At 43.9% G+C, this 18,289-nt stretch overlaps 1 protein-coding gene across 1 annotated transcript in view; it reads right to left on the bottom strand.

Moving 5' to 3' along the window:
* The window catches only part of PTK2 (protein tyrosine kinase 2), a 309,021-nt gene that overhangs the window by 89,641 nt on the left and 201,091 nt on the right, over positions 1–18,289 (bottom strand). The window contains exons 21-22 of the mRNA XM_011938127.1: positions 13,841–13,925; positions 8,674–8,774 (exon numbers count right to left, since the gene is read on the bottom strand). Of these exons, the coding sequence (XP_011793517.1) occupies positions 8,674–8,774; positions 13,841–13,925 (186 nt within the window). The remainder of the gene's footprint in view (positions 1–8,673; positions 8,775–13,840; positions 13,926–18,289) is intronic.

Genomic DNA, 18,289 nt, shown 5'->3' with positions numbered 1-18,289 from the left:
CTGTAATCCCAGCACTTTCGGCGGCCAAGGCAGGCGGATCACTGGAGGTCAGGGGTTCGAGACCAGCCTGGCCAACATGGTGAAACCCCCGTCTCCAATAAAAATACAAAAATTAGCTAGGCATGGCGGCATGTGCCTGTACTCCCAGATACTCAGGAGGCTAAGGCAAGAGAAGTGCTTGAACCTGGGAGGCGGAGGTTGTAATGGGCCAAGATCGTGCCACTGCACTCCAGCTTGGGTGACAGAGGGAGACCTTGTCTCAAAATAAAAAAAAATAAAAAAAAAAAAGAAACGGTGATTTAAATGAATTAGTTTAAAAGGTATTACCAGCCAGGTAATCCCAATACTTTGTGAGGCCAAGGCAGGAGAATCGCTTGAGCTCAAGACCAGCCTAGGCAACATAGTGAAACCCCATCTCTATAAATAATTAAAAAATTAGCCGGGCATGGTGGCATGCACCTGTAGTCCCAGCAACTCAGGAAGTTGACGGGGGAGAATCGCTTGAGCCCAGGAGGTCGAGGCTGCAGTGAGCTGTGATTATGCTACTACACTCCAGCCTGAGCAACAGAGGGAGAACTTGTCTCTCAAAGAAAAGATGCTACAAAGTGAATTCCCAAAAAGATTAAGGAAATGTTTAGATTTACCTAAATTTAGCATTAATTTACCCAAACTCCATTAAGATTACTTCATCCTCAGATCACTGGCCTAGTTTTTTAGGCAATGGCACCAGAGAGAAAACAAAATAAAACAAAAACATTTGGCCATCTGCTGCTACCAGTCCTGATAAAGTACTTGGCTGGGGAAGATATTCCTGCCAGTACTGCATAAGGGGATGCTTTGGGAATTTAATGATGAAAATATTTATACCCATATTCTTGGAACCAAAACCTAATGACATACATCCTCTCAGGCTTCTGAGCCCAAGCTAAGCCATCATATCCCCAGTGACCTGCATGTATACATCCAGAGGGCCTGAAGCAACTGAACATCCGCAAAAGAAGTGAAAATAACCTTAACTGATGACATTCCACCATTGTGATTTATTTCTGCCCCACCCTAACTGATCAATGTACTTTGTAATCTCCTCCACCCTTAAAAAGGTTCTTTATAATCTCCCCTACCCTTAAGAAGGTTCTTTGTAATTCTCCCCACCCTTGAGAATATACTTTGTGAGATCCACCCCCGTCCCCAAAACACTGCTCTTAACTCCACCACCTATCCCAAAACCTGTAAGAACTAATGATAATCCCACCACCCTTTGCTGACTCTCTTTTTGGACTCAGCCCGCCTGCACCCAGGTGAAATAAACAGCCTTGTTGCTCACACAAAGCCTGTTTGGTGGTCTCTTCACACACACATGTGAGACATTTGGTGCCGAAACCCGGGACAGCGGAACTCCTTCAGGAGACCAGTGCCCTGTCCTCACTCTCACTCCGTGAAGAGATCCACCTACGACCTCGGGTCCTCTGACCAACCAGCCCAAGGAACACTTCACTGATTTTAAATCGGGGAAAGTGGCCTCTTTTTACTCTCTTCTCCAACCTCTCTCACTATCCCTCAACCTCTTTCTCCTTTCAATCTTGGTGCCACCCTTCAATCTCTCCCTTCTCTTAATTTCAATTCCTTTCATTTTCTGGTAGAGACAAAGAAGACACATTTTATCTGTGGGCCCAAAACTCCAGTGCCGATCATGAACTCAAGAAGGCACCCTTCCCTTGGTGCTTAATCATTCCGGGGATGCCTCTCTGATTATTCACTCACGTTCCATTAGTGTCTGATCTCTGTGGGGATGCTTGCCTTGGTCATTCACCCACATTCCCTTGGTGGCAAGTCAACTGCGGGGACCCCTGCTTTGGCTGCTCACCCACGTTGCAGCCCAGGACTGCTCCCCACCCCTTCTCTCCGTGTCTCTACCCTTCTCTTTAAACTTGCCTCCTTCACTGTGGGCAACCTTCTACCCTCCAGTCCCCCTTCTTCTCCCTTAACCTGTGTTCTCAAGAACTTAAAACCTTTTCAACTCTTGCCTGACCTAAAATCTAGTGTCTTATTTTCTTCTGCAACACCGCTTGGCCCCAATACGAACTCAACAATGGTTATAAGTGGCCAGAAAATGGCACTTTTGCTTTTTCCATCCTACGAGACCTAGATAACTTTTGTCAAAATATGGCAAATGGTCTGAGGTGTCTGATGTTCAGGCATTCTTTTACACTTTGGTCCCTCCCTAGTCTCTGCTCCCAATGCGACTTGTCCCAAATCTTTTTTCTTTCTCTCTTGTCTGTTCCTTTAGTCTCCACCCCAAGCTCTGAGTCCTTTGAATCCTTTTCTACAGACTCATCTGACCTCTCCCATCCTCCCCAGGCTGCTCCTCACCAGGCCAAGCCAGGCCCCAATTCTTCCTCAGCCTCTGCTCTCCCACCCTATAATCCTTCTATCACCTCCCCTCCTCACACCTGGTGTGGTTTACAGTTTCGTTCCGTGACTAGCCCTCCCCCACCTACCCAACAATTTCCTCTTACAGAGGTGGCTGGAGCTGAAGGCACAGTCAGGGTACATGTGCCTTTTTCTCTATTGTACCTTTCCCAAATCAGCCAGCATTTAGGCTCTTTCTCATCAGACCCCACTAAATATATACAGGAAATCCGATATCCAACTCTGTCCTACAATTTAACCTGGAGTGACTTAAATGTCATTCTAACTTCTACCATCTCCGCAGATGAATGGGAAAGAGTTTTCTTCTCTAGCCAAATCTCACGCTGATAACCACTGACTTCATGAGCCAGACCTGCAGGAAGGCATTAGAACTATCTAATGGAACTATCAGGCCAATTCCCCAGGTATAGCTAGGTGAGATTATATGTTTTCCTGCCTACTTGAAGGGCTTAAAAAGGCAGCTTATAAAGCTGTTAATTATGACAAACTTACAGAAACTATCCAAGGTAAAGAACCCAGCCCAGTTCGTGGCCTGTTTAGCAGCAACCCTTAGACGTTTCACTGCCCTAGACCCAGAGGGGCTAGAAGGCCGCCTTATTCTTAATATGCATTTTATCACCCAGTGAACTGCTGACATTAGAAAAAGCTCCAAAACTTAAATTCCGGCCCTCAAACCCCACAACAGGACTTAATTAACCCCACCTTCAAGGTATACAATAATAGAGAAAAGTTGCAATTACTTGCCTCTGCTGTGAGAGAAACCCAGCCATATCTCCAGCACACAAAAACTTCAAAACACCTAAGCCACAGCAGTCAGGCGTTCCTTCAGGACTTCCTCCCCCAGGATCTTGCAAGCCCCGGAAATCTGGCCTCTGGGCCAAGGAATGCCCGCAGCCCGGAATTCCTTCTAAGCCATGTCCCATCTGTGCAGGACCCCACTGGAGATTGGACTGTCCAACTGGCCCAAGGCTCTGTATCCTTCTAAGATCTTCTCGGCTTAGTGGCTGAAGACTGATGCTTCCTGATAGCCTCGGAAGCCTCCTGGACCATCACTGACTCCGAGCTTCGGATAACTCTCACAGTGGGAGGTAAGTCCGTCCCCTTCTTACTCAATACGGAGGCTACCTACTCCACATTACCCTCTTTTCAAGGGTCTCTTTCCTTTGCCTCCATAACTGTTGTGGGTATTGATGGCCAGGCTTGTAAACCCCTTAAAACTCCCCAACTCTGATGCCAACTTGGACAATATTCTTTTATGCACTCCTTTTTAGTTATCCCCACCTGCCCAGCTCCCTTTTTAGGTTGAGACATTTTTACTAAATTATCTGCTTCCCTGACTATTCCTGGGCTATAGACACACCTTGTTGCTGCCTTTTGCCCCAGTTCAAAGCCTCCTTCACATCCTCTCCTCGTATCTTCCCATCTTAAACCACAAGTATAGGACGCCTCTACTCCCTCCTTGGCGACAGGTCACGTACCCCTTACCATCCCATTAAAATCTAATCACCCTTACCCCGCTCAACACCAATATCCCATCCCACAGCATGCTTTAAAAGGATTAAAGCCTGTTACCACTCGCCTGTTACAGCATAGCCTTTTAAAGCCTGTAAACTTTCCTTACAATTCCCCCATTTTACCTGTCCAAAAACCAGACAAGCCTTACAGGTTAGTTCAGGATCTGCACCTTATCAAAAAAATTGTCTTGCCTATCCACTCCGTGGTGACAAAGCCATATACTCTCCTATCCTCAATACCTCCCTCCACAACCCTTCCACAATCCAGTATTCTGTTCTGGATCTCAAACATGCTTTCTTTACTATTCCTTGCACCCTTTATCCCAGCCTCTCTTTGCTTTCACTTGGACTGACCCTGACACCCATCAGGTTAAGCAAATTACCTGGGCTGTACTGTTGCAAGGCTTCAAGGACAGCCCCCATTACTTCAGTCAAGACCAAATTTCTTCCTCATCCATTACCTGTCTCAACATAATTCTGCATGAAAACACACGTGCTCTCCCTGCTGATCGTGTCTGGCTAATCTCCCAAACCCCAACCCCTTCTACAAAACAACAACTCCTTTCCTTCCTGGGCACGGTAGGATACTTTCGCCTTTAGATACCTGCTTTTGCCATCCTAACAAAACCATTACATAAACTCACAAAACCAAACCTAGCTGACCCCACAGATCCTAAATCCTTTTGCTACTCCCCTTTCTGTTCCTTAAAAACAGCCCTAGAAGCTGCCCGCACACTAGCTCTCCCTAACTCATCCCAACCCTTTCCCTTACACACAGCCAAAGTGCAGGGCTGTGTGGTCGGAGTTCTTACACAAGATACAGGACAGCACCCTGTAGCCTTTCTGTCCAAACAACTTGACCTTACTGTTTTAGCCGTGCCCTCATGTCTGCGTGTGGTGGCTGCTGCCACCCTAATACTTTTAGAGGCCCTCAAAATCACAAACTATGCTCAACTCACTCTCTACAGTTCTTATAACCTGCAAAATCTATTTTCTTCCTCCCACCTGACACATATACTTTGTGCTCTCCAGCTCCTTCAGCTGTATTCACTCTTTGTTGAGTCTCCCACAGTTACCACTGTTCCTGGCCCGGACTTCAATCCACCCTCCTACATTATTCCTGATACCACACCTGACCCCCACGACTGTATCTCTCTGATCCACCTGACATTCACTCTATTTCCTTCTTTCCTGTTCCTCACCCTGATCACATTCGGTTTATTTATGGCAGTTCCACCAAGCCTAACTGCCACATACCAGCAAAGGCAGGCTATGCTATAGTACCTTCCACATATATCATTGAGATTACCTCTTTGCCCCACTCCACTACCTCTCAGCTCCGCTCCACTACCTCTCAGCAAGCTGAACTCATTGTCTTAACTTGAGCCCTCACTCTTGCAAAGGAATTACATGTCAATATTTATACTGACTCTAAATGTGTCTTCCATATCCTGCACCACCATGCTGTTATATGGGCTGAAAGAGGTTTCCTCACTACACAACGGTCCTCCATCATTAATGCCTCTTTAATAAAAACTCTTCTCAAGGCCGCTTTACTTTCAAAGGAAGCTGGAGTCTTACACTGCAAGGGCCATCAAAAGGCATCAGATCCCATCGCTCAGGGCAACGCTTAGGCTGATAAGGTAGCTAAAAAAGCAGCTGCATTCCAACTTCTATCCCTCACAGCAATTTTTCTCCTCATCTGGTCACTCCCACCTACTCCACCACTGAAACTTCCACCTATCAATCTCATCCCACACAAGGCAAATGGTTCTTGGATCAAGGAAAATATCTCTTTCCAGCCTCACAGGCCCATTCTATTCTGTTGTCATTTCATAACCTCTTCCATGTAGGTTATAAGCCGCTAGCCCATCTCTTAGCACCTCTCATTTCCTTTCAATCGTGGAAACTTATCCTCAAGGAAATCACTTTTCAGTGTTCCATCTGCTATTCTACTACCCCTCAGGGATTGTTCACGCCCCCTCCCTTTCCTACACACCAAGCTTGGGGATTTGCCCCTGCCCACGACTGGCAAATTGACTTTACTCACATGCCTTGAGTCAGGAAACTAAAATACCTCTTGGTCTGGGTAGACATTTTCACTGGACAGGTAGAGGCCTTTCCCACAGGGTCTGAGAAGGCCACTGCGGTCATTTCCTCCCTTCTGTCAGACATAATTCCTCGGTTTGGTCTTCCCACCTCAGTTTCTCAGGCTCTTGGTATTTAGTGGCTCCTGGTTTTACCTCAAATCACCACCCTTAAGTCTCTCTTGAAGTGGACAGAAAGAAGATCTTCAGTGGCAAGGGACGCTCCAATACTCCCACCCTGATGAAGTTCTATTCTTTACTTTTATACTCACTCTCATTCTCATTCCTATTCTTATGCCACTCTCCACCTCTCCCTAGTTACCTCCAGCATACTATCAATCTCACCCACTCTCTCCTCACTGCCTCCAATCCTTCTCCAGCAAAGAATTGTTGGCTATGCGTTTCCCTTTCTTCCTGTTTTTACAGTCATCCCCACTCTACAGGCCGACTGGGCTACCTCTCCCATCTCCCTGCACCTCAGAACCTCCTTTAAAAGTCCTCATCTTTACCCGCCTGAGGAACTTCTTTACTTTCTAGACAGTTTTGGTGAGAACTCCCCAGATATTTCACACCAACAAGCTGCCACGCTTCTCCGCATCTACCTATGGCACCTTTCTCCTTGTGTCAATCCCACGCCCCCCATATTTGGACCCCTAACCACACAAACAACTATCCCTGTTGCCGCTCCTTTATCCATCTCCCGACAACAGCCTCCTAGAATCCCTTTAGGCAACCTTCCACTGTCCGAATGTTTCTTTACTCTTTATCTCCAGAACCCAGCCACACACATTACCAAACAGATGGGAGCATTCCAACTTTGCATTACAGATAAGCCCTCTATCATTACTGACAAACTCAAAAACACTGGCAGTCACTATTGTTTAGGAAGACACCTACCCTGCATCTCACGGTTACCCTCCCTCTGCTTGTCTGAATCTCCTCCTAGCCCCTCCCCTTGCTTGCTTATACCCAGCCCCATGAATGGCAGTGAAAGGTTACTTTTGGACACTATGCGCTTTCTCATACACCATGAAAACCGAACCCCTCCCTCTACGCAGTTGCACCATCAGTCCCTATCACAACCTCTAACAGCTGCTGCCCTTGCTGGAGCTCTAGGATTTGGGGTGCAGGACTCCTCTGTCAGGACGCCCTCTCACCTTTTCACTTTACATTTCCAGTTCTGCCTGGCACAAGGTCTCTTCTTTTTATGTGGCTCTTCCACCTACGTGTGCCTACCTGCCAACTGGAGGGGCACATGTACTTTAGTCTTCCTCACCACCAAAATCCAGTTTGCAGATGGGAACGAACAACTGCCTGTTCCCCTCGTGATATCAACACAACAAAAGAGTCATCCCACTAATCCCTTTACTTGTGGGTCTAGGACTTTCTGCCTCCACTATTGCACTCGGAACTGGAATAGCAGGCATCTTAACCGCTGCCACAACATTCCGCAGCCCCTCTAATGACTTCTCTGCTAGTGTTACAGATATCTCACAAACTTTGTCTGTTCTTCAAGCCCAGGTTGACTCTTTAGCTGCAGTTGTCCTCCAGAACTGCTGAGGCCTTGATTTATTCACTGCTGAAAAAGGAGGACTTTGTATATTTTTTAATGAAGAGTTACTTTTACCTAAATCAATTTGGCCTTGCATATGACAACATAAAAAAACTCAAGGATAGAGCCCAAAAACTCGCCAATCAAGCAAACAATAACGTTGAACTCCCTTGGACACTCTCTAATTGGATGTCCTGGGTACTCCCAATTCTTAGTCCTTTAATACTTATTTTTCTCCTTCTTTTATTCGGACCTTGTGTCTTTCGTTTAGTTTCTCAATTCATACAAAACCGCATCGAGGCCATCACCAATAATTCTACACGACAAACGCTCCTTCTAACAACCCCACAATGTCACCCCTTACCCCAAAATCTTTCTTCAGTTGAATCTCTCCCACTGTAGGTTCCCACACTGTCCCAATCCCACTCGAAGCAGCCCTGAGAAATGTCGCCCATTATCTCTCCATACCACCCCCAAAAATTTTCGCTGCCCCAACACTTTACCACTGTTCTATTTTCTTATTAATATATGAAAACAGGAATGTCAGGCCTCTGAGCCTAAGCTAAGCCATCATATCCTCAGTGACCTGCACATATATATCCAGATGGCCTGAAGCAACTGAACATCCACAAAAGAAGTGCAAATAGCCTTAACTGATGACATTCCACCATTATGATTTGTTTCTGCCCCACCCTAACTGATCAATGTACTTTGTAATCTCCCCCACCCTTAAGAAGGTTCTTTAAAATCTCCCCCACCCTTAAGAAGGTTCTTTGTGAGATCCACCCCCTGTCCCCAAAACATTGCTCTTAACTCCACCACCTATCCCAAAATCTGTAAGAACTAATGATAATCCCACCACCCTTTGCTGACTCTCTTTTTAGACTCAGCCCGCCTGTACCCAGGTGAAATAAACAGCCTTGTTGCTCACACAAAGCCTGTTTTGTGGTCTCTTCACATGCATACATGAGACACATTCTAAATCAGAACTCTCCTGAAAATCCAAGATATAAACTGTTTATATTTCCCTTTCTTAAGCAAAAGATATCAAACACTGAATCCAGAAGGTAAGGTTTGGGGATCACAGTACCTCTCCAAGTGTGCACAGCTCCATGATTATCCAGACAGGATTCTCTGTGATGACTCCAATCAGCTTCACAATATGAGGATGGTCAAACTGACGCATTGTTACTAGGGAAGAAAGTTCTCCACAGTTATTCTTTTTTTTTTAGATGGAGTTTCGCTCTGTCACCAGGCTGGAGTGCACTGGCGCAATCTTGGCTCATTGCAACCTCCGCCTCCTGGGTTCAAGTGATTATCCTGCCTCAGCCTCCTGAGTAGCTGGGACTACAGGTGCCCGCTACCATGCCCAGCTAATTTTTTGTATTTTTAGTACAGATGGGGTTTCACCATGTTGGCCAGGATGGTCTCGATCTCTTGACCTCGTGATCCACCCACCTTGGCCTCCCAAAGTGCTGGGATTACAGGCGTGAGCCACCGCACCCGGCCTAGTTATACTTCTGAAAACTCTTTCAGCTTTTCTGAAGACTAATTCAATTAAGACATAAGGCTGGCAATAGGGGAACATTAAACTCAATTCCACAGGTCAGTTCAGCTCACAAATGGGCATAAATTGGCACAAAAAGGTATGTCCTACTATTGAGGTATAAGATAACCACTGTTAAGAAAAACCCTTCTTTCCTTCTGCATACATGGCAGGGGGGAAGAAGAATGAAGGAAGGGGAGGAGGAGGATGAGGAGGGGAAAGAGGAGGAGGAAGAGGAGGAGGAGGAAGAGGAATAGGAAGGGGAGGAGGAGGAAGAGGAGAAGAAAGAAGAAGAGGACCATTTCTTTTTTCCTATGGACAGATCTGACCTTGGGCTAGCTTCCTAGGTTTTCCTCTAGAAATCTGATAAGTAGGACTGTGTAATTCATTTAGTAAGCAACCATCTTTACAGTAAAAAATCACTCTTGACTGGTAAATTGCTGGGGGAGGGAGTGAAATGGGACTAAAAATACTTGGTGGAAAGCTGTAGCTAGAAGCTGCCCTGAGTGTGGAGACTATGGTAACTGGGTGTGTTCCTTGCAAGATCCTGGAAGCACAACCCATGGGGCACTCACGAAGGATTTCTATCTTGGACATAAATGGTTCCTGCATCCACCACTGTGGTCTTGTCCTCTTAAATTTAAATGGTTGCTTTCAGGGCCCTAAAAAAGATTTTCCACTGGGCATGGTGGCTCACGCCTGTAATCCCAGCACTTTGGCAGGCCAAGGTGGGCGGATCACCTGAGGTGAGGAGTTTGAGACCAGCCTGGCCAACATGGTGAAACCCCATTTTTACTAAAAATACAAAATTAGCTGGGTGTGGTGGTGTGCGCCTGTAGTCCCAGCTACTCAGGAGGCTGAGGCAGGAGACTCACTTGAGCCTGGGAGGTGGACATTGCAGTAAGCCGGGATTGTGCCACTGCATTCCATCCAGCCTGGGCGATAGACTGAGACTCCGTCTTAAAAAAAAAAAAAAAAGTTTCCAGGACAGCTGTGAGGACTTTCACATGAGAGAAATGCCAGCTGCTGCCTTTCTGGCATACTTTGTTTATGGTCCTGTAGTACTCTCAGGAGTGTTGATGCCAAATGTGGCCTATGGCAGTAACATGAGTTTGACTGCCTAATTGAGCCAAGATGACCAAGAGGGCACTGCATAAAGACATACATATCTGTGTGTGGACATGCATGTTAAGGTGTATGCATTCATAATTTCCAATGTCAGGGCTGAGGTTACTTGCACAGTACACTAGGATTAGTAAGACACAGGACAGAATTCACAGAACTATAGGATCTCAAAACTGGAGGTGATTTTAAAGGTGACGTGGTCCAGTGGGTCCAAAAACACCTGATTTCACGACTATAAAAATGGGGGAAAATAATTCTGATGCCAAGCAAGGAAATTAGAATAACAGAAGTAATTTTAAAAATATGATCAACATGTAATATTGCCAACATGTTACAGAACAGCTGGTATTGATCATTGTGAGGAAAAATTGTACAAGACTTTGAAACGGGCAAAACAATATTAGTGGGTGTTTTGTCTAGCTCACTTATGTGTTTTACAAATTTTCCCTCATATTCCAAGAACAGGACCTGGCAGTTTTTTTTCAACAAACACCACCAACAAAAACCCATATAATGTAAACACCCAGCATATAATCCAAAACATATAATTAAATCTCACCTTGACACATTCAGTTCATTGCTTATACCGTGATATTTCTGGATAAACATTCAGGCACCCAGCATATTTACTACAACTGTACTTTCAATTTAATATAAGTAACTATTTAACATTTGGTTTTACATTATTCTCACATATAATTATCAAGCCTTTCATACTTCCTCAGAAGTAATTATTAGAAATACAAACCAGCACAAGGCTAAGAGAGTCTTGTGGCCACTAGGAAACTCTATCCAAACTGAACTAAAAATCAACACATAGAATAGTTTACCTTATTATATACCAATCTGGGGCAGAAAGCTAAGGCCCAGGGGCTGCCATCTGCTTTTGTAAATAAAGTTTTACTGGAACATATTCTCGTTCATTCTTTTCTGTCCTGTCTATGGATGTACAATGACAGAGCTGAATACTTGGGACAGAGGCTGCAGGATCTGCAGACCCTAAACTATGTACTGTATGGCCCTTTAAAGAAAAAGTTTAACTATTCCTGATTGAGGCCTTATTTTCTCTCTTATACATAGCCTGGTAAAGCCCTACAGAAGTTTAGATACAGTGCATCTATCATATTTCCCTGAAATAACTGCTGAGTAACCCTATCGAAGACGAAAACATTAGCCCGACTTGATTACACCTATAAAATGATGTAACTGATTTTTGTAATGACAATTCCAAAGTCCTACAAAATCACAACACAGTAATTGTTCAGAATTTTAGGAAAAGATAACCAATTTTTAAAATTTGCATTTTTGAAAATATAAAATGCTCAAGAATACCAGCAAAGGTAAGGCAGACATGGTGTTGGGTGATGATGACTGATGTGGTCTGTTCTCTTGGCCTAGGTGCTATGTAGAAATGAACCAGTCAAGACAGAAGTCATTGGTCAGACCTTCTCTTGTATCTTAAGTCAAAGATTCAGGAATAGGATTAAGGATGTACTGAGACTTAATTAATGTAGTCACCACATAGCTTACTCTATGAATTATAATTTATTGGACTGTTAGGTGGTAAATATTTACAATGGAAAGCAGAAGGCATTCATTTGATGTACACATAATGAAGGACACCAGAATGACAAACATCTACCAGGTGTTCTCTAGGTGTCAAGCACCGTACAGGGCACTGAGTATGGAGTGGTGAGCAAAACAAACATGGTCTTTATCCCCAGGGAGCTTAAGGCCTAGAGGATGAGAGGAAGAGACAGACAATAATCATTTGTAAACAATGTAGCTTTAATTAGGAATCATTAGGAAGAAAAAGAACCTAGTCTTGTGTGACAAAAAATACTAAGGGAAGACTTTAAATATGGTGGTCAGAAAAAGGTTCTCTATTGGAGGTAATGTTGAAGCTGGGGCCTGAAGCATGACAAGAGGCAAACCACAGGAAAGGAGGAAGAGGAAAATCACCGCTTGAGGGCAGGTAAGGAAGAGCTTGATGTGTACGAGATGCTTGCTCTTTAAGAGCTTACATTTGGGAAAGAAGACCTATTCATGCAGAGCTCACTCAAGCTAGCTTCTTCAGAGGAGGCACAAACCAAGAGTCAGAGGAATGGAGGTGGAGAAAATTATTTTTAAGGGCTGGGCACAGCGGCTCACGCCTGTAATCCCGGCTCCCTGGGAGGCTGATGCAGGCAGAGCCTAGAACTTTAGAACATCCTGGGAATCACAGCAAAAACCCATCTCTCCAAAAAAACAAACAAACAAAAAAACCAAAAAAATTAGCTGGATGTGGTGGCGTGCATGTGCAGTGCCAGGTATCTGCAGCCCTGAGATGAGAGGATCCCTTGAGATCCCTTGAGTCCAGAAGGTGACACAGCGAGACCCGAGAGAGACCCTGCCTCAAAAAAAAAAAAAAAAAAAAAAAGTAACTGTTTCTAGCTACAGTTACCTGGGAAGCCATCAGAAAAGTCCTTTGCTGAGGTCTCTTCTTGCAGGAAGTTTTCTTTTGTTTTGTTTTTTGAAGACAGGGTCTCATTCAGTCACTTAGGTTGGAGTGCAATGGCGCGATCTTAGCTCACTGCGACACGGGCCTCCCAGGCTCCAGTGATCCTCCCATCTCAGCTTCCTAAGCAGCTGGGACTACGGGCATGTGCCAACATGCCCAGTTAATTTTTTTTATTTTTAAATTTTTTTCATAGAGACGGGGTTTCACCATGTTGCCCAGGCTGGTCTCAAACTCCTGGGCTCAAGTAATCCTCTCACCTCGGCCTCCCAAAAAGTACTGGGATTACAGGCGTGAGCCACTGCACCTGGCCTCTTTTTGGGAGATTTGTTCTTTTTCTTTCTTTTCTTTTTTTTTTTTTTTTTTGAGGCAGAGTTTGCTCTATTGCCCAACCTGGAGTGCAGTGTCACTATCTCGTCTCACTGCAACCTCCCTTTCTGGGGTTCAAGCTATTCTCCTGCCTCAGTCTCCTGAGTAGCTGGGACTACAGGTGCATGCCACCACGCACGGCTAATTTTTTGTAATTTTAGTAAAGACTGTTTCACCATGTTGGCCAGGCTGGTCTCGAACTTCTGACCTCAGATGATCTTCCTGCCTTGGCCTCCCAAAGTGCTGGGATTACAGGCGTGAGCCACCGCGCCTGGCCTGAGTGATTTGTTCTGATTTGTAGCAGGACAAGGGGAATGGTCACAGAGCCCTATTCCTTCACTAGTCTATGAACTCCATCAGGGCAGGGACTGTGTGTGTCATGCTCACCTCTACATTCCCAGAGTCTGGGCAGCATCAAGATTAGGATCGCTTATATATATGCACCAATTCCAGTGCAAAGATGTGTGATGGCATAAGTACCAAAGTATAAAGGAAATGTACATCAATCTACCTTTATACATAAAACATGATGTTTACCTGGAAAAATCTGTAGATAGGTGCTTGTACAAATTTAGACATTAATTTGCAAGGCAAGGCAAAATAATAAACATAGTTGTCTCCTAAAAGTCAAAACATCATTTTTCTTATTTCTTCAGACACAGTTTGGATTTCACAGACAGAAAATCAAATGGAGTTCCACAGAAATTTCTAGAAACTTACAGGCTTCTTGAAGAAATTTCTCTCTCACGCTGTCCGAAGTACAGTTTTTACATGTTTTAATTGCAACCGCCAAAGCTGGATTCTCCTGTGTTAGGGAAATTATAGAATCACACACACATGCAAAAAGGTTTGCTATATTAATTGATTCATGAAAAGCTGTCTGTTTTGCAACTACGTGGGTTATGGACCAGACAGAATCAGAAAGGCAAAATCTCAAGAATGAGAGGAATACTTAAAAACACTCAGTATAAAATCCTCCGAGAAAACCGGTCATGCAAGTGAAACATTACAGCAATTCATTTATTCATTCATCTACAAACATGCGTTGAAGATACACCATGTGGCTGGTACTATTATAAGTGCTTGGGATACACTGGTGAACAGCAGAGGCAGCAGTCCCTGTACCTGTCAAACTTACATTCCAGTGAGGAACACAGATAATAAATAAGGAATTAATTACATGGTATGTTAGAAGGTAACCATGTTACAGAAAAGGGAGAGAGCAGATCAGGATATGGAGACAGGGATGGAGGCTGCTGTATGACGTGCACCTCACTGAGCAGATGAGACAAGAGCAAAAAACTGAAGGAGGGAAGAGAGGGAGCTGGCTAAGGAACAGCAGGGAATAGTGCATAGTGTGCTCAAGGGACATGAGCAGCCAGAGAGGCTGGCACAGAGGGTGGAAGGTAGGAGGGTAAAGATAACAGAGTCAGAAAGGAACAAAGGGGCCAGACCACACAGGGCCTTCAAGGCCAATAGAAAGATGTGGCTTTTACTCAAGTGAAATGGAGAGCCAAGGTAGGGTTTGGACATTGGAGTACCATGGCCTGACCCAAAATTTGGAAGGACCATTCTGCTGTGGTACTGAGAAATGGCTGCAGAGAGGCATGGTTAGAGATACAGGGAGTTCTATGGGTGGCTACCAGAGTACCCCAGGTGACAGGTGATGGTGGCTTGGACAAACATGGTAGCAGTGGAGGTGGAGAGAAGGGCTGAGATTCTGGCTATACTCTGAAGCTAGGGCAAAGGTGGCTCATGATGCAGGTGTGAGAGAGTCAACTTCAGGTTTTTGACCAGAAAAACTGACAAGATGGAAGGGGAAGATCAGAAGCTCGGCTTGGGATGTAATAAGCTTGAGATGTCAGTAAGACAGCCAAGTCACACAGGTGAAGTGACCAGCAGGATACTGCGATTGGCGTTCAAGAGAGAAATCTGAACTGGACACAGAAATCCAGAAGTAGCCTAGCTCATCTGACTGGACGAAATCACCAAGAGAGATGAGAGAGGTCCAAGAACTGTGCTTTGAAGCTCTTCAACATGAAGAGGTCAGGGAGAAGAGTGGAAAATGTCAAAGGAGACTGAGAAGGGGTGACCAGGAAGGTAGGAAACAAACCAAGAAAATGTGTTGCTCTGAAAGCCAAAAAGTCATTATGTACATTTATTACTGTCTTTAACATCATTTTATATATTATAATTACACATAACAGAGATAATATTGTCATTTACATAACTACTGTCTATTCTCCATCACTAAAATGTAAGTTCCAAGACAGCGGGTAACTTGCCTGTCTTGTGTGTCAAAAAATCCCCATTAGTATAGCTGATGCATATTATACGTTCAGTAAAGAATTGTGGAATTAATGCTATTAATATCTTTCTTTTAAATGCAGGTGTTCATTAATAAGTTAGATGTGTCATATTTTAAAAATACCTTAAATTATGTTTTGCTTAACAAATTAGCTGTCGCATATTTTCAAAATACCTTAAGTACCTTTATTTATTGTAGACTTCACACTAATTGTATACTATATGTTTCCAGGAAATAAAACATTTTCAAACAAGAGAAATCTGAATGGTAAGAGAACTGCCTCACCGGCTCAGGGATTGCAGTCCCTTTCTTCACCTCCGGAGGAGGCAAGCCCATGTGCCAGATGCCTCAAGGAAGGGGTTCAGGTGGTAATGGTGACATGGCCCTTGGAGGACAGAGTAGTTGGCTCACACAGAACGTGAACAAGAGCTCAGAATATCTATCTACTAAATGTTTGAGTTTATAACCTTAGAATCATTAACCATATCTGTGCTAAAATATAACCACTTTGCTTTGAATGAGTTAGTCTTGTCTTCCTTAATTAGACTGCATACTTCTTCAGGACCATGACCATGAATTCTTTTTCCAGCTAAATATGGGGCTGGTGGCAAGTAACAGGTACACAAGAAAATCGTATGGTTGGTATACTGTATAATTGACAGAAAATGCCCATTTTATAGACGATCAGAGCAACAAATCTTCCATAAGACCATAAAACCATCACCAATCCTGTCAACTAATCAAATACTCAGTAAATATAGTGCTTTATTAAGACAGTCTAAGGAAATGCAAACAAAATACTGCTCTTTAAAGACCTAGGGTTTCAAATGAATGCTAAGCATAAGATTCCATAGCTGGCAAATGCACAAAATGCCACATACGAGCAGATCACGAGGCTCAGCCATCAGTTTGGTGAATAGGACACCCAGCTAGCAGCCGCTAAAGTGGACAGCAGAGGTATGGGGAATGCTAAACTGTCAGAAGGGCCAGTTACAGAGATCAGACTGCTGGAGAACGGGTCAGTTCAAAGTAAATAAGACCAGAACATGTGCAAAGGGTTTTTTCTAAAAACTAAAAAGTTACTAATCTGTAATTACTCGAAATAGATTTTTAAAATCTGTAAAATACAGGCAATATTTAAGGAAGTGAGAAGTTTTTCATTGTTCAATGAAAATAGCACCCTGTGACCACTATGCCTAGACACGAGATGCACGATTAGGCTCTGAATTAATAACAACTAGTAGACATTTAAAATATCTTAACAAATAAATCTAGAAAATAGCTATTCTAGAATGAATTAAGAGAAAATTAGATTTAATAATGGATTTTAAGGCTGGGAATAATAATGAGAGAATGTACAAGTGATCAGCAGGTGCTTGAAGAAAAGAAAATACAAGCCTGATAACCCTGCCTAATAAAGAAAAAAATATGTGCCAATCAGATAAACTTCATGTTTACTGACGTAGCCATTACTTTTCTACTATTTGACCTAGAAATTGCCCTACTACTACCACTACCATGAGCCCTCCAGAATGAAGCTCTCAGAATGAAGCTCAAAATTCTTACCTCAAGGTTCACACAGCCCCACACATGCCCCCTGGTGGCTCTCCTAGTCTTCAAAAGGTTTCCTTTTGCCTTCCCCTTGTTTCCTATCCTTCTACTCTGCGGCCACACGGGCCTCCTGGTGGTGTCCTGTACTGCCCTGCCTCATGGCCTTGGCACTGGCTGTTCCTTCTGCCTAGAACAGGCTTCCCCATGAGAATGCTCATGCTCCACTCCCTGTCTTACTGCAAAGCTCTGCTAACACATCTTGTCAGAATGTCTTTCTGACCAATCCATGTGGAACAGCATCTTGACCTTCCCTTGTCCATGCATTGTTTTTCTCAGACCCTCTTGGGATTTAGTGTATGTCTTTTTTGCCTGTCAACTTGTGCCTCAGGTAGAATTAAGTTATATCCCCCCTGCACCATCTAGAAACAGTAGCTGTCACAGAGCAGACAATGGTTACAAAATTGCTGAAATAATTAACTGAATCTTAAAGTATCCAATGGTAAGTCCTTGCCTATGAAATTTATGCCAAGTTACATTTTGACCAGTTATCAAGAATGCTTGATAAAATATTATTTGATTTTATAGAATACTAAAGAGTATGTTCTAGAAAAAGGATTTAAAATAGAAACTTACAGAAATGAACAGATTGCTTTGCACTATAAAATTAGACTCCCACATTAAAAACAAAACAAACATATACAATATACACAAGAAAGATATTTAACAGGCCGGGCATGGTGACTCACATCTGTAATCCCAGCGCACTGGGAGGCCAAGGCAGGTGGGTCACTTGAGGTCAGGAGTTCGAGACCAGCCTAGCAACATGGTGAAACCCCGTCTCTACTAAAATTACAAAAAAACTAGCTGGGTGTGATGGTGTGTGCCTGTAATACCAGCTACTCGGGAGGCTGAGGCAGGAGAATCACTTGAACCTGGGAGGCGGAGGTTGTAGTGATCAGAGATCAACTGCACTCCAACCTGGGCAACAGAGCAAGGCTCCGTCTCAAAAAAAAAAAAAAAAGAAAGAAGAAAGAAAAAAGAAAAAGATATTTAACAAAATACGAATCCTCAGGGACTGGAATTCATTCAACAAACATTCAGTAAACATTAGATTATGGGCCGGGTGCTGTGGCTCACGCCTGTAATCCCCACACTTTGGGAGGCTGAGGTGGGTGGGATCACCTGAGGTCGGGAGTTCAAGACCAGCCTGAACAACATGGAGAAACCCCATCTCTACTAAAAATATAAAAATAGCCCAGTGTGGTGGTGCATGCCTGTAATCCCAGCTACTTGGGAGGCTGAGGCAGGAG

The sequence above is a fragment of the Colobus angolensis genome, unplaced genomic scaffold (genome assembly GCF_000951035.1).
Source record: "Colobus angolensis palliatus isolate OR3802 unplaced genomic scaffold, Cang.pa_1.0 Scaffold17, whole genome shotgun sequence".
In the NCBI taxonomy this organism is placed as follows: domain Eukaryota; kingdom Metazoa; phylum Chordata; class Mammalia; order Primates; family Cercopithecidae; genus Colobus; species Colobus angolensis.
Note: the sequence above shows the minus strand (reverse complement) of the source record. Positions and strands in the feature narration are given on the sequence as shown.